This window comes from Penicillium subrubescens (genome assembly GCF_028828155.1).
Source record: "Penicillium subrubescens strain IBT 31985 chromosome Unknown utg000006l_segment0_segment0, whole genome shotgun sequence".
Lineage (NCBI taxonomy): Eukaryota > Fungi > Ascomycota > Eurotiomycetes > Eurotiales > Aspergillaceae > Penicillium > Penicillium subrubescens.
The window spans coordinates 1,792,653-1,808,177 of NW_026643156.1; the positions used below are offsets into that span (position 1 = coordinate 1,792,653).

The following is a 15,525-nucleotide window of genomic DNA, read 5'->3' on the forward strand; positions in this document are numbered from 1 at the left end:
TTTGTTTCTTTTTTTTGCGCAAAACAATTCTTTACATTAACCCAAGGTAGTGAGATTCTCATTCATTTTCGCAAAGATCTCTCATTTAGAATATATATTAGAACCTTCTATTACTCTCAGTAGTTCTGTTATGATATCTAGCTCATCGCAGAAAGGTTGGTTGCGAAGTTCTCTTCAGAGACGACAGACCAAAGAGCCCAAAACCCCAAAAGGCCGCTGCAAACACTATCCTTCGGGATAGAGCCAACATGGATCTCAAGAAATACGAAAAGTGGAATAGGATTGTAGAAGAAACCAGTAAACAAGGAAAAGAACAGCCGGAGATGAATATAAAGACACACAACACATGGGGGCATCTCCTGGACCTGGTCGCAGACATTTACACAACTCTGGGTATGCTGTTCGATATCTAGACCGAGAAATTGACGGAGGATGGCTATGGTGCCAGTGTCTATAAATCGCCGAGGAGACACCTCGAAGGGTGGGATTTCCAGCAAGTGACGACCGGGGGCGGACCTCCTGCCCCAAGCGGCCGTGCTCCATGACATCGGGTTTGGATGTGTCGATCTTGTTAGGGCTATTAACGCCATCACCCTCTTCAGCGTGGGTGGCTTACTCGGTTCCTATGGAAAGGTGCGCGATATGGGAAATGAAATATGCACTGTAATGAGTACGTAATGATTATTCGCGGCAGATCCAGGCAGTGATTCGGAATAAGACCTGCTCGTTATGTCTCTCCTCGCTGGTTGTTTCTTCGGAAACGATGCTGCTGCATCACAGCCCGTAAAATAAATGAACCGACTAGAATAGATGAAGTCTAGATTACAAAAATATTACTATGATCCTTGTACGTAACAGGCAAGGGAGTTGCGCACCCTTATTTTCCGGACCTAACTTACCGTAGCACTGAATTCCTCACTTTGGCGCCGCGCGTTAGCTTGAGTGCTCGTCGAGTCTCGATTCGTCCATCGCACTATGTTTATATTGCTGGTTGGTTCTAATAGAATCGACCTACGGTGGGAATGGCGGAATGAAGTATCGAATAATGGCCAGACTAATGATGAAATCGGTCTATGCTGGCTACAAAAGATATTCAATCCGTACACGAATTCGCATGTACAAGAAATATTTTGGCTGTTAGTCCTTGACTGGCATAGTAGACATCTAACAACTTCCTCCCATCATCCCTGACGGGTCTTCAGAGCTGCTCAATGCGAGTGAAGGGTTATCTACGCATCTCTTGGGATCGTACAAGTTCGAGACAGTCTAAGACTGGACAATTTTTGGATGGGCGCCCGTTGTGCCCGGATATAACGAGCCTGACCAGTCTTCAGTATGTATATAGATGCATAGTACCGATCCAACGCCGTGAGCGGGAGGACGAGCTTGAATCCCGGGTCCTTGATATGACCAGCATGGAAGTTTTTCTAAGGGAAAAGCTCCAAGAAGCTGATGCCAGAGCTCGCCAGCTGACCATCAGGGAACTTGATCTACAGCAAAGAAATATCTCAATAGACGAGAGGATGAGGGCACCTCCTTCAAAGCCATTCATGCTAATCGACCTCGTCTATCAGCCGCCGAGGTCTGGCATCAGCTCCCGAGCTTTTCCGTTAGAAGCAGTTTCATACTGGTCATATCAAGGGCCCGGCATTTAACCTCTTCTTCCTGCTCACAGCGTTGGATCAGTATCATGAGGATGTGAATACCTAGTCAGGCAAGTGCATACACACTGCCAAGGTTGTACTTCGTGGCAAGCCGGAAATCAGCTTGTAATGGAGCTTCATCTGTTTTGAAGTGATTCATTTATAGGTGTTTATTCTGGATCCAAATGATGAGAGAAGGAGATCTGCAACTCCATAGGCATTAGAGAATTTGTGTCTTAAAGATTGGAAAGCAATTCACATACTTGGTACACCTGTACCGTGACGTGTGATTTTATGACCGTCTTCTCGAACTGAGTAAAGTCCAGGTCCATGGAAATAGTTCGCTCGTGGCGGCGAACATCTTGTTGAACTTGTCGACTAACTCCGAGGCTCGGCAGCGTTCCCAAATACCGTTGTCTTCTGTTGCAAGAGGAATCTCACCCTGCCTCTTTCTTATGTCGCAAATTGAGAAGGGGCTTCTGCTTTTCCCACTCTCTTGGAGCAAACCACACCCATTGGCGTAGTGGCTATTGGCTTCGTTGTTCGTGCGTGTCGGTATTATTGTCAACTCTTGATATACCCTACTCCATCAGGCGGCGGGAGTGTGATTGCCGAGGTGCCGGGTGTACAAGCTCTCAGCGGCCAGGCTAGGCTTCTTCAAACCCATGTCATTGTCACGGACACGGGGCTTCTGAACGCAAGATTTATCAGGTGGAACAGGCTGATGGAGAGTAGATAGCCCATACATCACGCTTCCAGGTCAGAAGATCTAAAATCCCCAGCTATTTTTCTCTGCTTCGGGCCAGGGAATTCTGTCCTTCTGATGTTCACTTCTAGCAAGCGTCGTTGCCTGCTTTCCGAACCGACTCGTGGCAGTCGAACTCGTCTGTATATATGCACTATTTTCACATGTTCCTCGATGTAATATTTGCTGGTAGAGGCCGTCGTCATACATTGAGGGACTGTGACAGGTTTATTAAGATAGAGCATTCCCAAGGATCCTATCAGCGCTTCTATTAGAACAACAATAATTAGTATCGGAAACATTGCGCAGATGAGGCTACATACTGAATCTGGTACTCTTCACTGTTGAAACTGTAGGCGCAGGGTGGTCAGAAATTTCCTGTTCTTAGGCCCAGGAGCTGACATTGGGAAAGGCACTTCGATCACGATACCGCCGGAAGTTCGCACGCGTGGAACCGTTCTATCTCGTAGGCCAGTTGAGGCTCTTCCTACTTGGATGGTCTCCACAACAATTGCGAGCAACCAGAGCACACGAGACAGTGAGGGTGTATTGTGTCCGGCTACTGACTTCCCTTCTGAATTCGAGCTCACGCCTGGGCCGGGAAGACCGGGACTCTCTAGACTTCTTGCGGTCTCTCGTAGCTCGTAGCTGTTGAATTCCACCAGCAGAGATGGACGGACAAGTTGTTGGAAGATTTGGAGCCTTTGTGTACCGCGAAGGCCATTGATCGTGCGTGATAAATGTACCTTTCGTTAGAAATCACTCTCTTTGCCCATTCTCAGACAGCATGGTGCTATACTCAGAGTGTCGAAAGAATTCTGCCTGCCATAGAAAAATTCCTGTATTTGGTAAGAACTGTTAGCAACAAAATGACTGTTGACCTGGAATGCCTTTGCAACTAAAAGAACGGCTTACTAAGAATACTTCGCGAGGTCTCTCGCGTATACAGTCAACACAGCTGACCAGACCCGCCACTTGAAGTGATAAGCGAGGTCTTCGAATACGTAGAAACACAAGGACACAGTGAAGACTTATATAGCTTATCACTCTCGCCCTGAAGGTTGCAACCTCGAAGATGATGCCAGACCGCGAGCATCTGGGGTAAAGCTGCAGGCCGAGTGATCAAAGCCGGTATTGTCGACGAACTCCATGGGCTGATGTGGCCAGTCCCTGAGTTCGAAAAAATTCAGTCATCACTTCGACTCGAGAGACCAAGAGAATAGGGAAAAGCAGTACCGTTTAATGGATTGATTCCACCCTCGATGGCATCATAGGCCCAGGCTTCCAGAGAGTAGCAATCCCGCCAAATCCAAACTGGTATCACTGCTGCGCTCCAGATCATGCAAGCCCATGACAGCCATTGCTACTTTGTGTCCATTCACGGGCAGGCTCAGTGTTGAGACAGTTGCATCTGCACATGAGGAATTTCAATCAGACATTCGGCGAATGCGACAGCATCGCGGATAAGGTCATGAGAGGGCAGTGTGCGGATCTCGCAGACCATGCATGGATCACGTTCGGCGAGAAGGGACGCGAAAGTAGATTCTCGTCAAACTCTTGCAGGCAGATTACCAGGGGGTGGCAGGTTCTGTGCTCCCGTTGATCAGTCTGCAGCACTATGGTCCACCCACTCGAAGGTTGTATACGATGATGTACTCAGGGTCTCGATATATAAATATAGCCGGGAAGAAGGGTAGGCTGGGTCAGGTAGTGACAAGAGACTCAGGTGAGAGTGAGGGACTGAGAAATGGAAGAAGGAAGGAAGAAAGGAAAGAAGGATAGTAGGGGGATTTTATACACAACCAAACTCTCCACTAGCTTTGTTTATGTCTTTGCATCTGGTCGTGAGAAATCTCCCGGCCAATTGGACAAAGCCCACGATTGCCTCTTCATGTTAGCTGCATGATTACGCTGAAACTGCAATTACCTTACGATAGACTGTGTAGCTACCTGAAAATTACCCGAGAAGATATGGACACAAAACATAATCATGATCAATTGTAAACTCCAACTCATACGCCATCCAGCCCGCAAAAGAGAAACCAAATAGATACATCACTAATCAACAGACAAGAAACATCCAGACGGGTAGATTGATATCCACGCATTTCATTGTACACGAGTAGAAAAAAGATAGAAGCATCTGTCTATCAGGAAATAGAGAAACTATGAAGCCTCAGACGCTGGTGCAGGGTCAGCCTTGGGCTCTGACTCTGGCTCTGGTTCGTCCTTCTTCTCCTCAGCCGCATCCTGAGTCCCGGACGTGGGCTCTTCTTCCGTTGGTGCAGATTCTGCAGCAGGGGCCGTCTCTGGTTCAGCTGGAGAAGCTGCTTCCGGAATCGGGGTTGGTAATGGTGCCAGCGGCTCCTCTGGTTGAGGTTCTGACAGAGGTATGGCTTCGGGCACCGCGGGCTCGGAGACTTCAGGTGCAGCCGCTTCAGGCACAGAAGGTTCCGCCGTCTGAACTGGGGCGGACTCGGGCTCAGGCTTAGCTTCAGGCTCGGTCTCGACGGGTGAAGCTGGCGAAGGTGAAGGTTCTTTGACAGGGAGCTGGGCTGCCGCAGGCTCCTCCGCGGGAGGCGCATCTCCCATCTCCACGTCCTCCTTGACCTCTGCTGGGGCGGAGACAGTCTCGAGAGCAGCTGGAGCCTGGTGGGATTCTGTGATATCGGGGCCAGAAGCCGGCTCAATTGTGGGGTTCGGCTCTTCAACTGGGGGGTGCGCTGTTTCATCGATTACTGGCTCAGGCTGTGCAGCTGGAACTTCATCAATTGGCTGCTCCGGTTCTGCCTGCTTGGGAGGTTCTGATGGCGTTTCTTCGGGCTTTTCAGGGCTGGCAGATGCGGGAGCCGGGACACTCTCTTCAGTAGGCTGCGGTGTTGGTTCCGGCTTGACCTCGACCGGCGTAGCATCGGCAAGCTCTTGAGTAGCCTCCTGTCCGATAGTAGGCTCTGGAGCTTGTGATTCTTCCTTTGGAGTTGGTTCAGCTGTTGATAGAGCTGCGGGTGTAACGGGTTCTGTTGGAGCGGGTGTCTCTAGTGATGTATTCTGACCAGGTTGTTCACTGGGTGCTTCGGTTTCTTCACCAGGGGTGGGCGTTACAGAGGCAGGGATGGACGTGGAAATCTCAGCATCTGTTTTGAAGGTCTCCGCCTGCACTGCAGGTGCGATTGGTGGTTGTGGGAGTGGTTCTTGACTAGCAATCGCTGGCTCTGAAACGGAGGGTTGTATATCAGGGAGAGCGTCGGCCATTTCGACATCCTTCGATTGCTCCGCAGGGGTCTCCGCTGCAGGCTGCTCCACAAGCTCAGTGCTCGGCGGGGCCTGGGGTGTCTCTGGGGTCTTTGCATCCATCATGGACTCATCACCCTCGTCGCTCTCGTCTCCTTCTTCACCATCATCCTCATCTTCTTCTTGACCGGACTGATCCACAGACATCCGCGAGGGATCCTCTCCCTCCTTGACACCCGCAACGGCCCCGTCAACAGGAGTAACGCCGTGCACTGTCGCAGCGTCGGCTCCCTCACCCGGTGCAAACATGACTTTCTTCTTCCGGCCCTTGCCAATACCCTTACCCTTGCGCTTGGGAGGGGGTGGTCGGCGCTTGGGAGGTGTCATAACGGCTGCAGAGCCAGCCTCGGCAACAACCACACCCTCTGCATTGACGACACCAACGCCCTCCACGACGGTTCCTGGAGCCGGGGTCTCCGCCGTCACAGGGACTTCACTTTGCTCAGCAATAGTCTGGACATCACCGGTGATCTCTCCCTCAATACGATGACCCTCCGGCACCCAAACCTCATAAATAGAGATGCCGCCATTCTCGGGATCAGTCCGCTTAATCTTCGTCTTCCTCATAGGACCCGGTATCGCGCCACCCTCATTTCCATACAGCGAAGTCAGTCCTGGCCGTCTCTTCGCCAGGAATTCCACCTCCGCAGGCTCCAAATGCTTAGGCAGGGTCGTCCACTTGCGGCTCGTGAAGCTGCGGTCCGCCAAATGAGACGCTGCACCCTGGTCCTCCCCGTCTGTGCCTTCCTCCTTCTCCTTCTCAACTGCACGGCCAGTTGGACGGATGTAGATACAGCCTGCGCGCGGCGCGCAAAAGTGCACGACTCATGGCGGGTAGGAGCTGGCTGTCTCGTGGCATGGGCAACTCTGGGAGCGCATTATTTCCACCGGGGCCTTCACCCAGCTCGGAGTCTTCGCCTTTGGGGGCCTGGGAGACGGTGTGTGGCTGGCGCGACCAGCGGCGGACGGGAAGGCCTTCAAAGACATCGTGGTCGATTTGGCCGGTTCGGGAACGATTAGAGGTGTCGAGGTGTCGCCCTGAGCGCGAGGCTCTGAACTGTATCGACGTTTAGTAAGATTGGTCATTTCAATTGGATGGGGTTGCGGATCTCAATTATCCACGGGCTTGAAATGGTTCGTCGGGAATGGACAGGATAGGGACGGGGATGGCCATGTAGCGATGGACGTACAGTAGATGGCATGTTGAGCAGCCCTACAATTCCGGATGTACTTCCAGAGCCGGAAAGATTGTGCTCGTAGAGCGAATAACTACCAACACAATGACGCGATAATGTGGAGAGCTGTGTAGTAGATGAGCGGAGCGCAGCGTAGCGTTCGTTCCTCCCGTCGCGTTGCTTAACGGATGGCACAGACTGTCCGCCCCCATCAGAGAGTCACGTGATGACATCCTACAGACTGCATGAAGGAGAGTTGTACAACTGGCTGCTATACTAATGCTGGAGATTACAAGCATTGAAGAAATTGAGTGGGAGATTTTCTATTTGGGTACTCGAGAGAGAATGGATTTGCCCACAATGGCTGCGCCCGCACTATAAATACAGAGAAAAAGGATCCGGTTCAACTTTGCTGGCCGTGACAGGTATGTCGACTTACTTCCCAACGCGATAAGATGATTGCAGTGCCTTCAGTCGCTTTCAATAGATTCCTCCAAGATCAGTTGAGGATATTTAGTCCCAGCTGTTGAAGTGTTACTAGCTGTAAAGCATGTAGATGGGCAATAGTCCTGCTGCAGTAGATTATACATACCCAGTATCCTTCTGGCGGACAATATCTCCCTTGTCTCCTGTCTCCTTGCCCTGTATCATGGCGTTAGCTGGGCAAATAGGCTTTCCATGACGGACTCCATGGCTTACAGTCTTCTGGCCCTCCACCACCAGCTTGTCCAACTGATAGAACTGGCTGATAACCGTTTGCCTCTGCAAGAGAAATTAGCCTCTTTGATCTGAAGCATCACAGGGGCCATTGTGAGGTCTGGATGGGACGAAATCCTTGGACGTCGGGTGTAGCGCACGTCTTGAGCGGCCTATCACCAGTCCACCAAAGAACCCCTCCTAATGATCCCCAACACAATGGATTCAGCCACTAACCTTCAACAAACGCAGGCTCTTCAGACCATCCTGAATCAACTCCTGTATCCGACGCTCCTCCGTCTCATTCTTGTGCTCGCGGAACGAGTCTCTCGTCTTGCGGCGGGCGTAGTCGCGGAAGTTGAAGTTGGAGAACTGGGAGGATTGGCGCATCAAAGAGCGGAACTGTAGGACAACAGACACCGTGTTAGCTACCTGCAAAACGTACAGATAAAGATCCCAGAGGTTGATGTGGGCATGATAGCCCTAGAGATAGCCAATATGTCGGCCGGACAGCACATACCAAAGACCGCGCCTGGAAGGCGGTATCACGTTGCAAGGTGGCCACAGACATGGTGATGGACGAGCAGGAAAGTCGATAATTGAAAGACTTGAAACGTTGAATTGAGAAGCCTCGATTGAGACTCGTGGGTTAAGAGGTGAAGTGCGCAATGGCGGGCATAAACTGTGTCAACGGAGGTGGCGGTTCAAGACTCCGGCGCAGTGACAAAGCGCTCTGGAATAGACGAGGGGGTTTGAGCGACACCGATAATGATCAGATCAATATCTGATAAGCAGTAGATCCAAGATCGAGATCGAAGGACACAAGTGGCGAAGAGCAGCGAGAGTTAGGTTCCCCGGACGAAGCGCAGGGCGGGAAATTCTTTTGCGTTCGGAGGTGCCAATGACGGAGTTACCGGGGCCGAGCTTCTGCTCCACGGTTCTCCTGCTTCAATCGCGGTTCTCCCCCAAAACAACTGTATCGACGCGTTAGCATATACAGTCTTCCAGATCAGACTGGTGTGTTTCACTACCTCTCTCCGGCATATCATGGCCCAGATCCCCACGCCACCGCCGTCACGTCCAGGCTCGAAAGCCTCCGACCCTGTGCCAAAGTCCGCGGAGGCTTCGTCGGAGTTGTTGCAGTCGTTGGATGTCCTGCTGGAACAGTATTTGCACCTGCTGGATCGACAGCAGAAGTTGCAGTCAGGACTGGCGAAGCAGTTATCTTCGGTATGACCCTTTATGTTCCGGAGAGGGCTTGGACCCGATATGGCATGATGCTAATCCTTCGGGTAGGGCTTTCTTTCCCTGGCCCATGCGAATTACACCTGTCCTCCCGGTCGGCGATACGGTGCAGATTATTACGATGAGCGGATGAAAGCTACTCGCAAGATGTGAGTAGTATATATGGATATACAGGCAATTGGATTAGCGCTAATGCGTTATGATTGAACAGATCTATTCATGCTGGATCTGAGGTGGACGATGAAGACACAACGGAGGAGCAGGATGGAGCAGACAGCTGTCACCCGGAAAAATTCGAATATATATTCAACCTAGAGAAGGCTGACAACCGTCCCGCCGAAGAGAACACCGACGACAAAGACGCCAAGGACGAACCATATACAAAAGCCACAGAGACCGAGGTATCAACAAACGACAGCGAACCCTACACTCCAGCATCTCAAGATCCCACCGGGGAGCCTCCAGTACCTGAAAAGACCAAGAGCGTCCGCAAGAAGTTCCACTCCGACGATCCTATCTACTGGTACGGCATCCTAGTGCCGCCGTCGCTGCGCACCGCCCAAAAGTCCTTTACCGAAGCTATACAAAGCCAAGTGCCCGACCTGGCGGGCACAATCGTGGAAATGCGCGCGTTGGAACAGAAGATTACTCAAGTTCGGGCCAAGCTTGGGGTCGACACTTCCCAGGAGACCAGGTTTGAGAAGTAGAAAGGGACGGGGACTCAATATCGGTATTGAACTGCGATGGTTATGAAAAGGCGACCATTGGAGCTTCTCTATCCTATATATTTCGTACATGTACTTCGTAGCGGTGCGTTAGTTGCATGAGCTACACCCAGCCCCTCGCAGTCAGGATCAAGCAGTCTCAACTTCGGGCAGCTTTGAAATCCTGTGTGACCCGCTTGAGGCGTCGTTGAAGAAATCCTGTCAAGCCCAAGGGTTCCACGGAGTCCACGTTGGCACGAACGGTGGGCTGCCTCCATGAAATGAAATCCGCAGTGGGTTAAATAATGTCTAGTTAACTGTCGCTAAAGTACGAAATGATTGATACTGCGTCATTGAAGATATTTATGTAATTACTGTCTATAAAAAGAAAACTCTCCGTTCTAGACATGGACTTCCACCCCCTTTTTGTATAAATTGAGATTGTCCTCCGTCCTCGGTATTCCATATGAGGATAGTAGTGCCGTCTGTTGCATACTAGCACTTGTACTAGTCCAACTGTCCTACTGGAATTGCCGGGTAAAACTAGGCGGCCGTTAGCCAGTTTTCCATTCTTCCATGTTTCCATGTTTCAGTCCCGACTCTTTCCCGAAGCGACCAGCTCCGACGCCAACCAGGAGAGTTTAGGCGTGGCGTTGGAGGTTCAAAGGTTGAAAGAGTTGCTCTTCTAGAGTACAGTACCGAAGCATCAAGATCTTAAAAAGAAGACTGTCGACCGGCAAGAACATCACAATAACATTCCCCGACCGTAGTGCCTGAATCAACCAGAAATCAGCCGACCAACCTAACAGTATTAGTATTTATCCTGTCAGAAGTAAACCGATCCCCGGTTTAGCTTTACTTAAGTGTTTACAGTACGGAGTAGAAACGGAGCAGACCAACTTTAAGCGAGGCCGCCCCCTCAACATGAGACGTAGCGTCGGAGACTAACGCCTGGAACACACCCCACTGGTGCAACACCCTCGAGATCGCTCAAGACTTATTCGCCGGTGACAGCTGTGCTCGGCCCCATTGGCACTCGTCTGATTCGGTCCAGGGTCTCGTTCCTTTTCTGATCCATTCACACCCGGTGTTTACAGTGGCTGGGCCCTCGCTCCAAAAGTTCTCGTTCCTGAGAGCTATCTCATCTCGTCCCTGGTGAAGCCATCTGAAACTAACCCCTGGGACGGGGTATCGAAAATGCACCCATCAGAATGCGAGATTGAGGAAGGAAGAGGGCTGGGAAAGATTGATCAGAAGTGTTTTGAAACGTTCACACATTGGATTGAGGGTGATTTTGATTTCTATGGTATAAGTAGGGACCCTGGGGTATGTTTATTATTTTTGTTATTGATACGAGAAGAAGACGGGACTCGGACCAAGTTACCAGCAGAATTAATATCGCCAGATATTAAATTAATCATGGGCCGAGCCAACATACGGAGTACTATTACTATGGTAGTACTGGAGTAGTATTAAGTAGACCCCCACAAGTGTGTAGCGGCGGAGTTGCGGCGGCGCCTCGTAGGAAATTGAAGGAATTTAATCGATTAATCTAATTGAGGGCCAAACTAGACGAGTTATGTGTGTCAGGCTGGAGCCATTTCTGCTTGCTTTTCGCAGGTACGAAGCTCGCTAGGGTGATTTGGATCATTTGATGGGCTTGAGAATGACTCTGGGGGAATCTACTGGGTCTACACGACTGGGTCTGCGACTCTACTGAATTTACTGGTTCCTCGCCTCTCTTTCCTTCTCTTCTCCTCTTCTTCCCTCTCCCTGCGCGTCGCTCTCTTTTCCTTCGAGGAGCTTGAGGCTCTTCCCTATCCTGGCTCGGTGCTTTGCTGTAAGTTTGTGATATCAACTGTACCCCCTAGAAACTTCCATACTGGCCCGGCAATCTCGACATCTTGACATCTCCCGAGTCCCTTGCGAGTCTCCACGGATTGTGTCCACTGGACTCACAGAGCATAATGATTGACACGCTTCCCCAGGCTCCTGCTTAAAACATCCCTAGTTTGATACTAGCGACTCTGTTTTGTTCCTCTCGTTCCATCGTGTTACAGTCTTCCATTGTTGACTTGTGGTAAGCCTTTCATCCAACGTCGAGGGGAATACAGCGATGCCTGGTTGACTACCCATCGAACGATCCTAACTTTGATAACAGAGGCATTGAATGCCCTTCCATTCTTTTGTGCTTTTGATTGCCAGCCTGGACCCGTGGTTCTGCCTATTCGCATTCGATTGGCATTCCGACAAGGCATTCGCTGCTGAGCCTCCGCTGTGTTGATATACGGCAGCCCCATTCTCTCGTTTCGCATCTTCGCATCTACCTTCTTTTCTTCCTCGATCAGGGTATCGAGTCGTTCGACTTTCTCACTGCATTTACTATCGTGCATTATCAGCATCATCAGGAGAACTCTTTTCGCGCTTTTTCTTTCGGCCTCAAAAGATCTTTTTGCGTTTTACTTCATGCCACGGAAAGCCCTAGTTTCGCATCTGAACTCTTCCCTTCGACATATCCGAGCATAATTTCAACTCGCATTATCGACTAGACCAGAGAGCATCAAGACCAATGAGTTCAAGACCTCCCCAAAGTGGTGGGCCTAGTCCCACCCCCTCGAAAGGACCTGATCGCCAAGGATCCGTGAAGAGAGCAAGACAGCTGCTGGAAGCCGGTGTTCGTCCAACTCCAGTACCGGCGCCGATGCCCAGACCTCCTCCTCCCTCAGGTCGACCATCGCCCGCTGCAAGAAATCTCGCCCACCAGACCCAATGGCCTCTTCCTGATTCGGGTCTTCCTCCTCGTCCCTTGCAGCCTCAGCCTCTGAATCCGCAGCATCCACGGTACCTAATGCCCCGTGGCCCTCCGCCGTTCCGGCCACCACGACCCAGCGAAGTTCCCTCGCAAGTTCCCTCTCCTTCGATTTACTCTGTACGCAGTGGTGTAGACTCGGAGACAAATTCGGTTTATCCCATGCTGCATGCCCGCTCTTTCTCCCACCCCAAACCGCTCTTCGTGCAACACCCACAGCACGCACGCTCATTTACGCATGACGGACCTGTGAGCCCAACTAGTACTGTGGACTTGACCCCTCGCATCTCCATTGCCACAGATGAGCTATTCCACCGCCAATCGACTGCTTCTGGCTCGTCTTCGGCTCCCGATGTGCCGCCAATTCCCCTTCCTGAACCGCCTTACCCGCATGATAGCTCTCGTCAACGTGCTGCAGGTCTTGCACCCCCACCAAGCGTTCGCAAATCCGCAGTGTCTCCAATCCCCGAGGAGTTCCCAAACCCCCGTCAGACTCTAGGCTCGCTAGCTTCTAGCCGCGTCATTCCATCCAGCTGGGGATCTGGTCCACCCGAGTCTGAAATCCTAGGCGCGTATCTCGATAATGAGTCGGAAGACGAGGACAGCCACCATACCCATCAAGAAGCAGATGTCACACTCGTCCGGAATGCCAGTCTCGGCAAGCGCGGCAAGCCCACCATGCGAACAATCATGAAGTCGAATCCCAACTCCGAGATAGACCCCATCCCCGACGTGCCCTCCTCCAACCCCAAAGATGAGTATCAGCGGCAACATGCAGCCGCCGAGACAGCTGGCGGGCTTGCAATCGGCACTGCAATCAGTCAGGTTCTTCATGCTCCAAGCACGGGGCGCCGGACATCTGTCTCAACAGGATCGGATGAGTCCTGCGTGGACCCTGAGAAACCACGCTTCGCACAGCAACACGATCACCCGGTATACAATTCGGCTTTGGAGAAGGAGCTTGAGGTTCTGCCCAAGGCTGCCCCGACCATGAGTGATAAGCGACCCGGTGGCAAGAAGCCTCCTCGTCTGGACATGAACGCTGTCCGCGATGCCGAGGCGCGCGGCAGTTTGTCCAGCTTGTCTGATTTGATTCGACGCGCCACCAAGCTAGCTTCTAATCTCGACCGGGGGAAGACTGCTAGTCGGTGTGATATGCTAGGACAAGATGCTGACCTTAAGGCTGCATTGGGTAAGTCTATACGAATGCACCGCACGGATTCAATGATGGACGCTGACTCTCTTTCTCTCTCCAGGTGAGCCAGGCCGCCGACGCGGGTCCGGTTCTATATCCGATATCCTCACATCTTTCCCTCGACCAGGCTTTCAAACGCCGGAGGGCCGCAGCTCATGGCCCGTATTCTTCGGTCGATCTGGTCTGCGCAACGTGGAGCCCCTCCACTCCAATGACGAGGATCCAAATGCCAAACGACCTGCGCGGAAGTGCTGCGGCATGCCACGTAAATGGTTCGTCCTGCTATGCATCCTCCTCTTTATCATCGTGGTGCTCGCCATTCTGCTCCCAGTTTTCCTCGTCGCGATACCGAAGCAAAATCACAGCAACACAAATTCCTGCGCAACCACAAACCCTTGCCAAAACGGCGGTGTGAGTGTGTCCAGTGGCTCAGAGTGCTCGTGTGTGTGCTCGAACGGATACACGGGCTCACAGTGCACCGTGTCTGGAGACAGTAGCTGTGTTACCTCTGAGGTGGAGAATGGCACGATTAGCAAGAACGCTACGATGGGTAGTGGCCTGCCAAATGTGTTCAGTGCATCGTCGAGTAAATTCAATATCACCCTGGACTCGGTGACCATCATGGCGTTGTTCAGCATGAACAACGTCTCCTGCAAGACGGAGAATGCGCTCGTCACGTTTGACGTCCCGACTAGCAGCAGCAAAACCCGCCGCGCCGTCTCTCTGCCTGTGGACCTACCTGAATCCGCAGACGAGGAGGCTGCCCCATCATCTGCACTCGACTCGACCACGCCCACTCCAGTCCTGGGCCCGCGGTCAGTGGCTACCTCGAACGGAATCCTCTACGACAACGCCGCCGCGGCCAGTGCGACCAGTACCGGATCTACGGCGAAGGCCACGACCACGTCCATCCCAGCCTCGTCAAATAGTACCACTCCCAGCACCAGCGCCAGTACCAGCACCAGCGTGCCGACGGAAGTTGTCGAATTCTCACAGGTCGCAGTCCTGTATATCCTAGAAAAGACCGGATCCCTTACATCGGCGATGTGGTCCGAGGGCCAGATCCAGACGTACCTAAGCGACTCGTATGTCAACGCGACACATCCGACGCTGCAGTTGATGGGCTCGTATGGACTGGACTTTGAGAAGAAGACTATTACGCTGCGCAATGGGACGGTGGTTAGCTGAGGAGTCTGAGTTGGGTTGCTTGACGGTCGACAAGATGGGATTTGGATAAACTTGGACTCGGCAACTTGTATAGTGTAGGATTTGATTACATAGCGCTCAGGCTTAGGCTCGGGTTCGGACTCGGATATACATCTCGCTGATGGACCCGTCCTTGGTGTACATAACGTTTTTTAATGCGACGGAGTCAGGCGCCAAGGCTGATTCTGGGGTCCAGCCGAATCTTTGCAAGTTGTCCACCGTCTGATCCGAGTATGGATGTACAATACATCTACAGTATGTACGGAGTACAGAGTGCACATTCCTAGGGTGCATCTCCGTATCTCCACGGATATGCTCACCACCTCCACAATAACGTTCCTTACTCCAAATCGAATCTTCTACAGTATCTGCGTGTATTACCAAGCTTTCCCCGATTGTCATCATAATCATTGCCAAGTATCATACCCAGCCAAGCGGCCACTAGTCCCCTTTGGGCGATGTAAATCACGACATTCAGCGCGGAGGTTGCGTGATAGTGTCACGTGATATCAGCGGCACTTTTTTTTTCATCGATCACGTTATTTCGGCAGTCGAGCTGACAGTAATAAGTTTCGTATGGAATTTAATACAGATACAGGAGGTACAGATCTGTATATCATCAATTGTTAGGTTCATTGATTATTTGCAATTGATGCTTCCCCTTATCCCCCTGAATTGTTTCTGTTCAGGGATCTATGAAGATGGACTCCGCTCGGAGGGAGGAGGAAATGCCGCCCCCTGAAAATCTCCGCCATAAACGAGTACGGGAGTACGTAGGTAGGTGATGTATACTTACTATTCAAGTATGGGGGGTTG

The 15,525-nt window shown here is 51.6% G+C and overlaps 4 protein-coding genes across 4 annotated transcripts; 2 read left to right on the forward strand and 2 right to left on the reverse strand.

Annotated features, from left to right (window-relative positions):
- Positions 1 to 4,554: 4,554 nt before the first annotated feature.
- On the reverse strand, positions 4,555 to 6,881 carry N7473_009139 (uncharacterized protein; the record flags this gene model as incomplete). Its single annotated transcript, XM_057155078.1, has 3 exons — positions 4,555 to 6,443; positions 6,502 to 6,736; positions 6,870 to 6,881. 3 exons carry the CDS (start codon positions 6,879 to 6,881, stop codon positions 4,555 to 4,557), a joined length of 2,136 nt encoding a protein of 711 aa, XP_057006208.1.
- Positions 6,882 to 7,367: 486 nt separating this feature from the next.
- On the reverse strand, positions 7,368 to 8,121 carry N7473_009140 (LYR motif-containing protein; the record flags this gene model as incomplete). The annotated part of the gene is made up of 5 exons (XM_057155079.1): positions 7,368 to 7,377; positions 7,447 to 7,496; positions 7,554 to 7,616; positions 7,788 to 7,952; positions 8,071 to 8,121. The coding sequence occupies 5 exons, from the start codon at positions 8,119 to 8,121 to the stop codon at positions 7,368 to 7,370; spliced, it is 339 nt and encodes a 112-aa protein (XP_057006209.1).
- A 476-nt stretch (positions 8,122 to 8,597) lies between these two features.
- Positions 8,598 to 9,502, forward strand: N7473_009141 (uncharacterized protein; the record flags this gene model as incomplete). The annotated part of the gene is made up of 3 exons (XM_057155080.1): positions 8,598 to 8,780; positions 8,847 to 8,944; positions 9,007 to 9,502. The coding sequence occupies 3 exons, from the start codon at positions 8,598 to 8,600 to the stop codon at positions 9,500 to 9,502; spliced, it is 777 nt and encodes a 258-aa protein (XP_057006210.1).
- Positions 9,503 to 12,068: 2,566 nt separating this feature from the next.
- Positions 12,069 to 14,691, forward strand: N7473_009142 (uncharacterized protein; the record flags this gene model as incomplete). The annotated part of the gene is made up of 2 exons (XM_057155081.1): positions 12,069 to 13,500; positions 13,565 to 14,691. The coding sequence occupies 2 exons, from the start codon at positions 12,069 to 12,071 to the stop codon at positions 14,689 to 14,691; spliced, it is 2,559 nt and encodes an 852-aa protein (XP_057006211.1).
- Between the last annotated feature and the right edge of the window lie 834 nt (positions 14,692 to 15,525).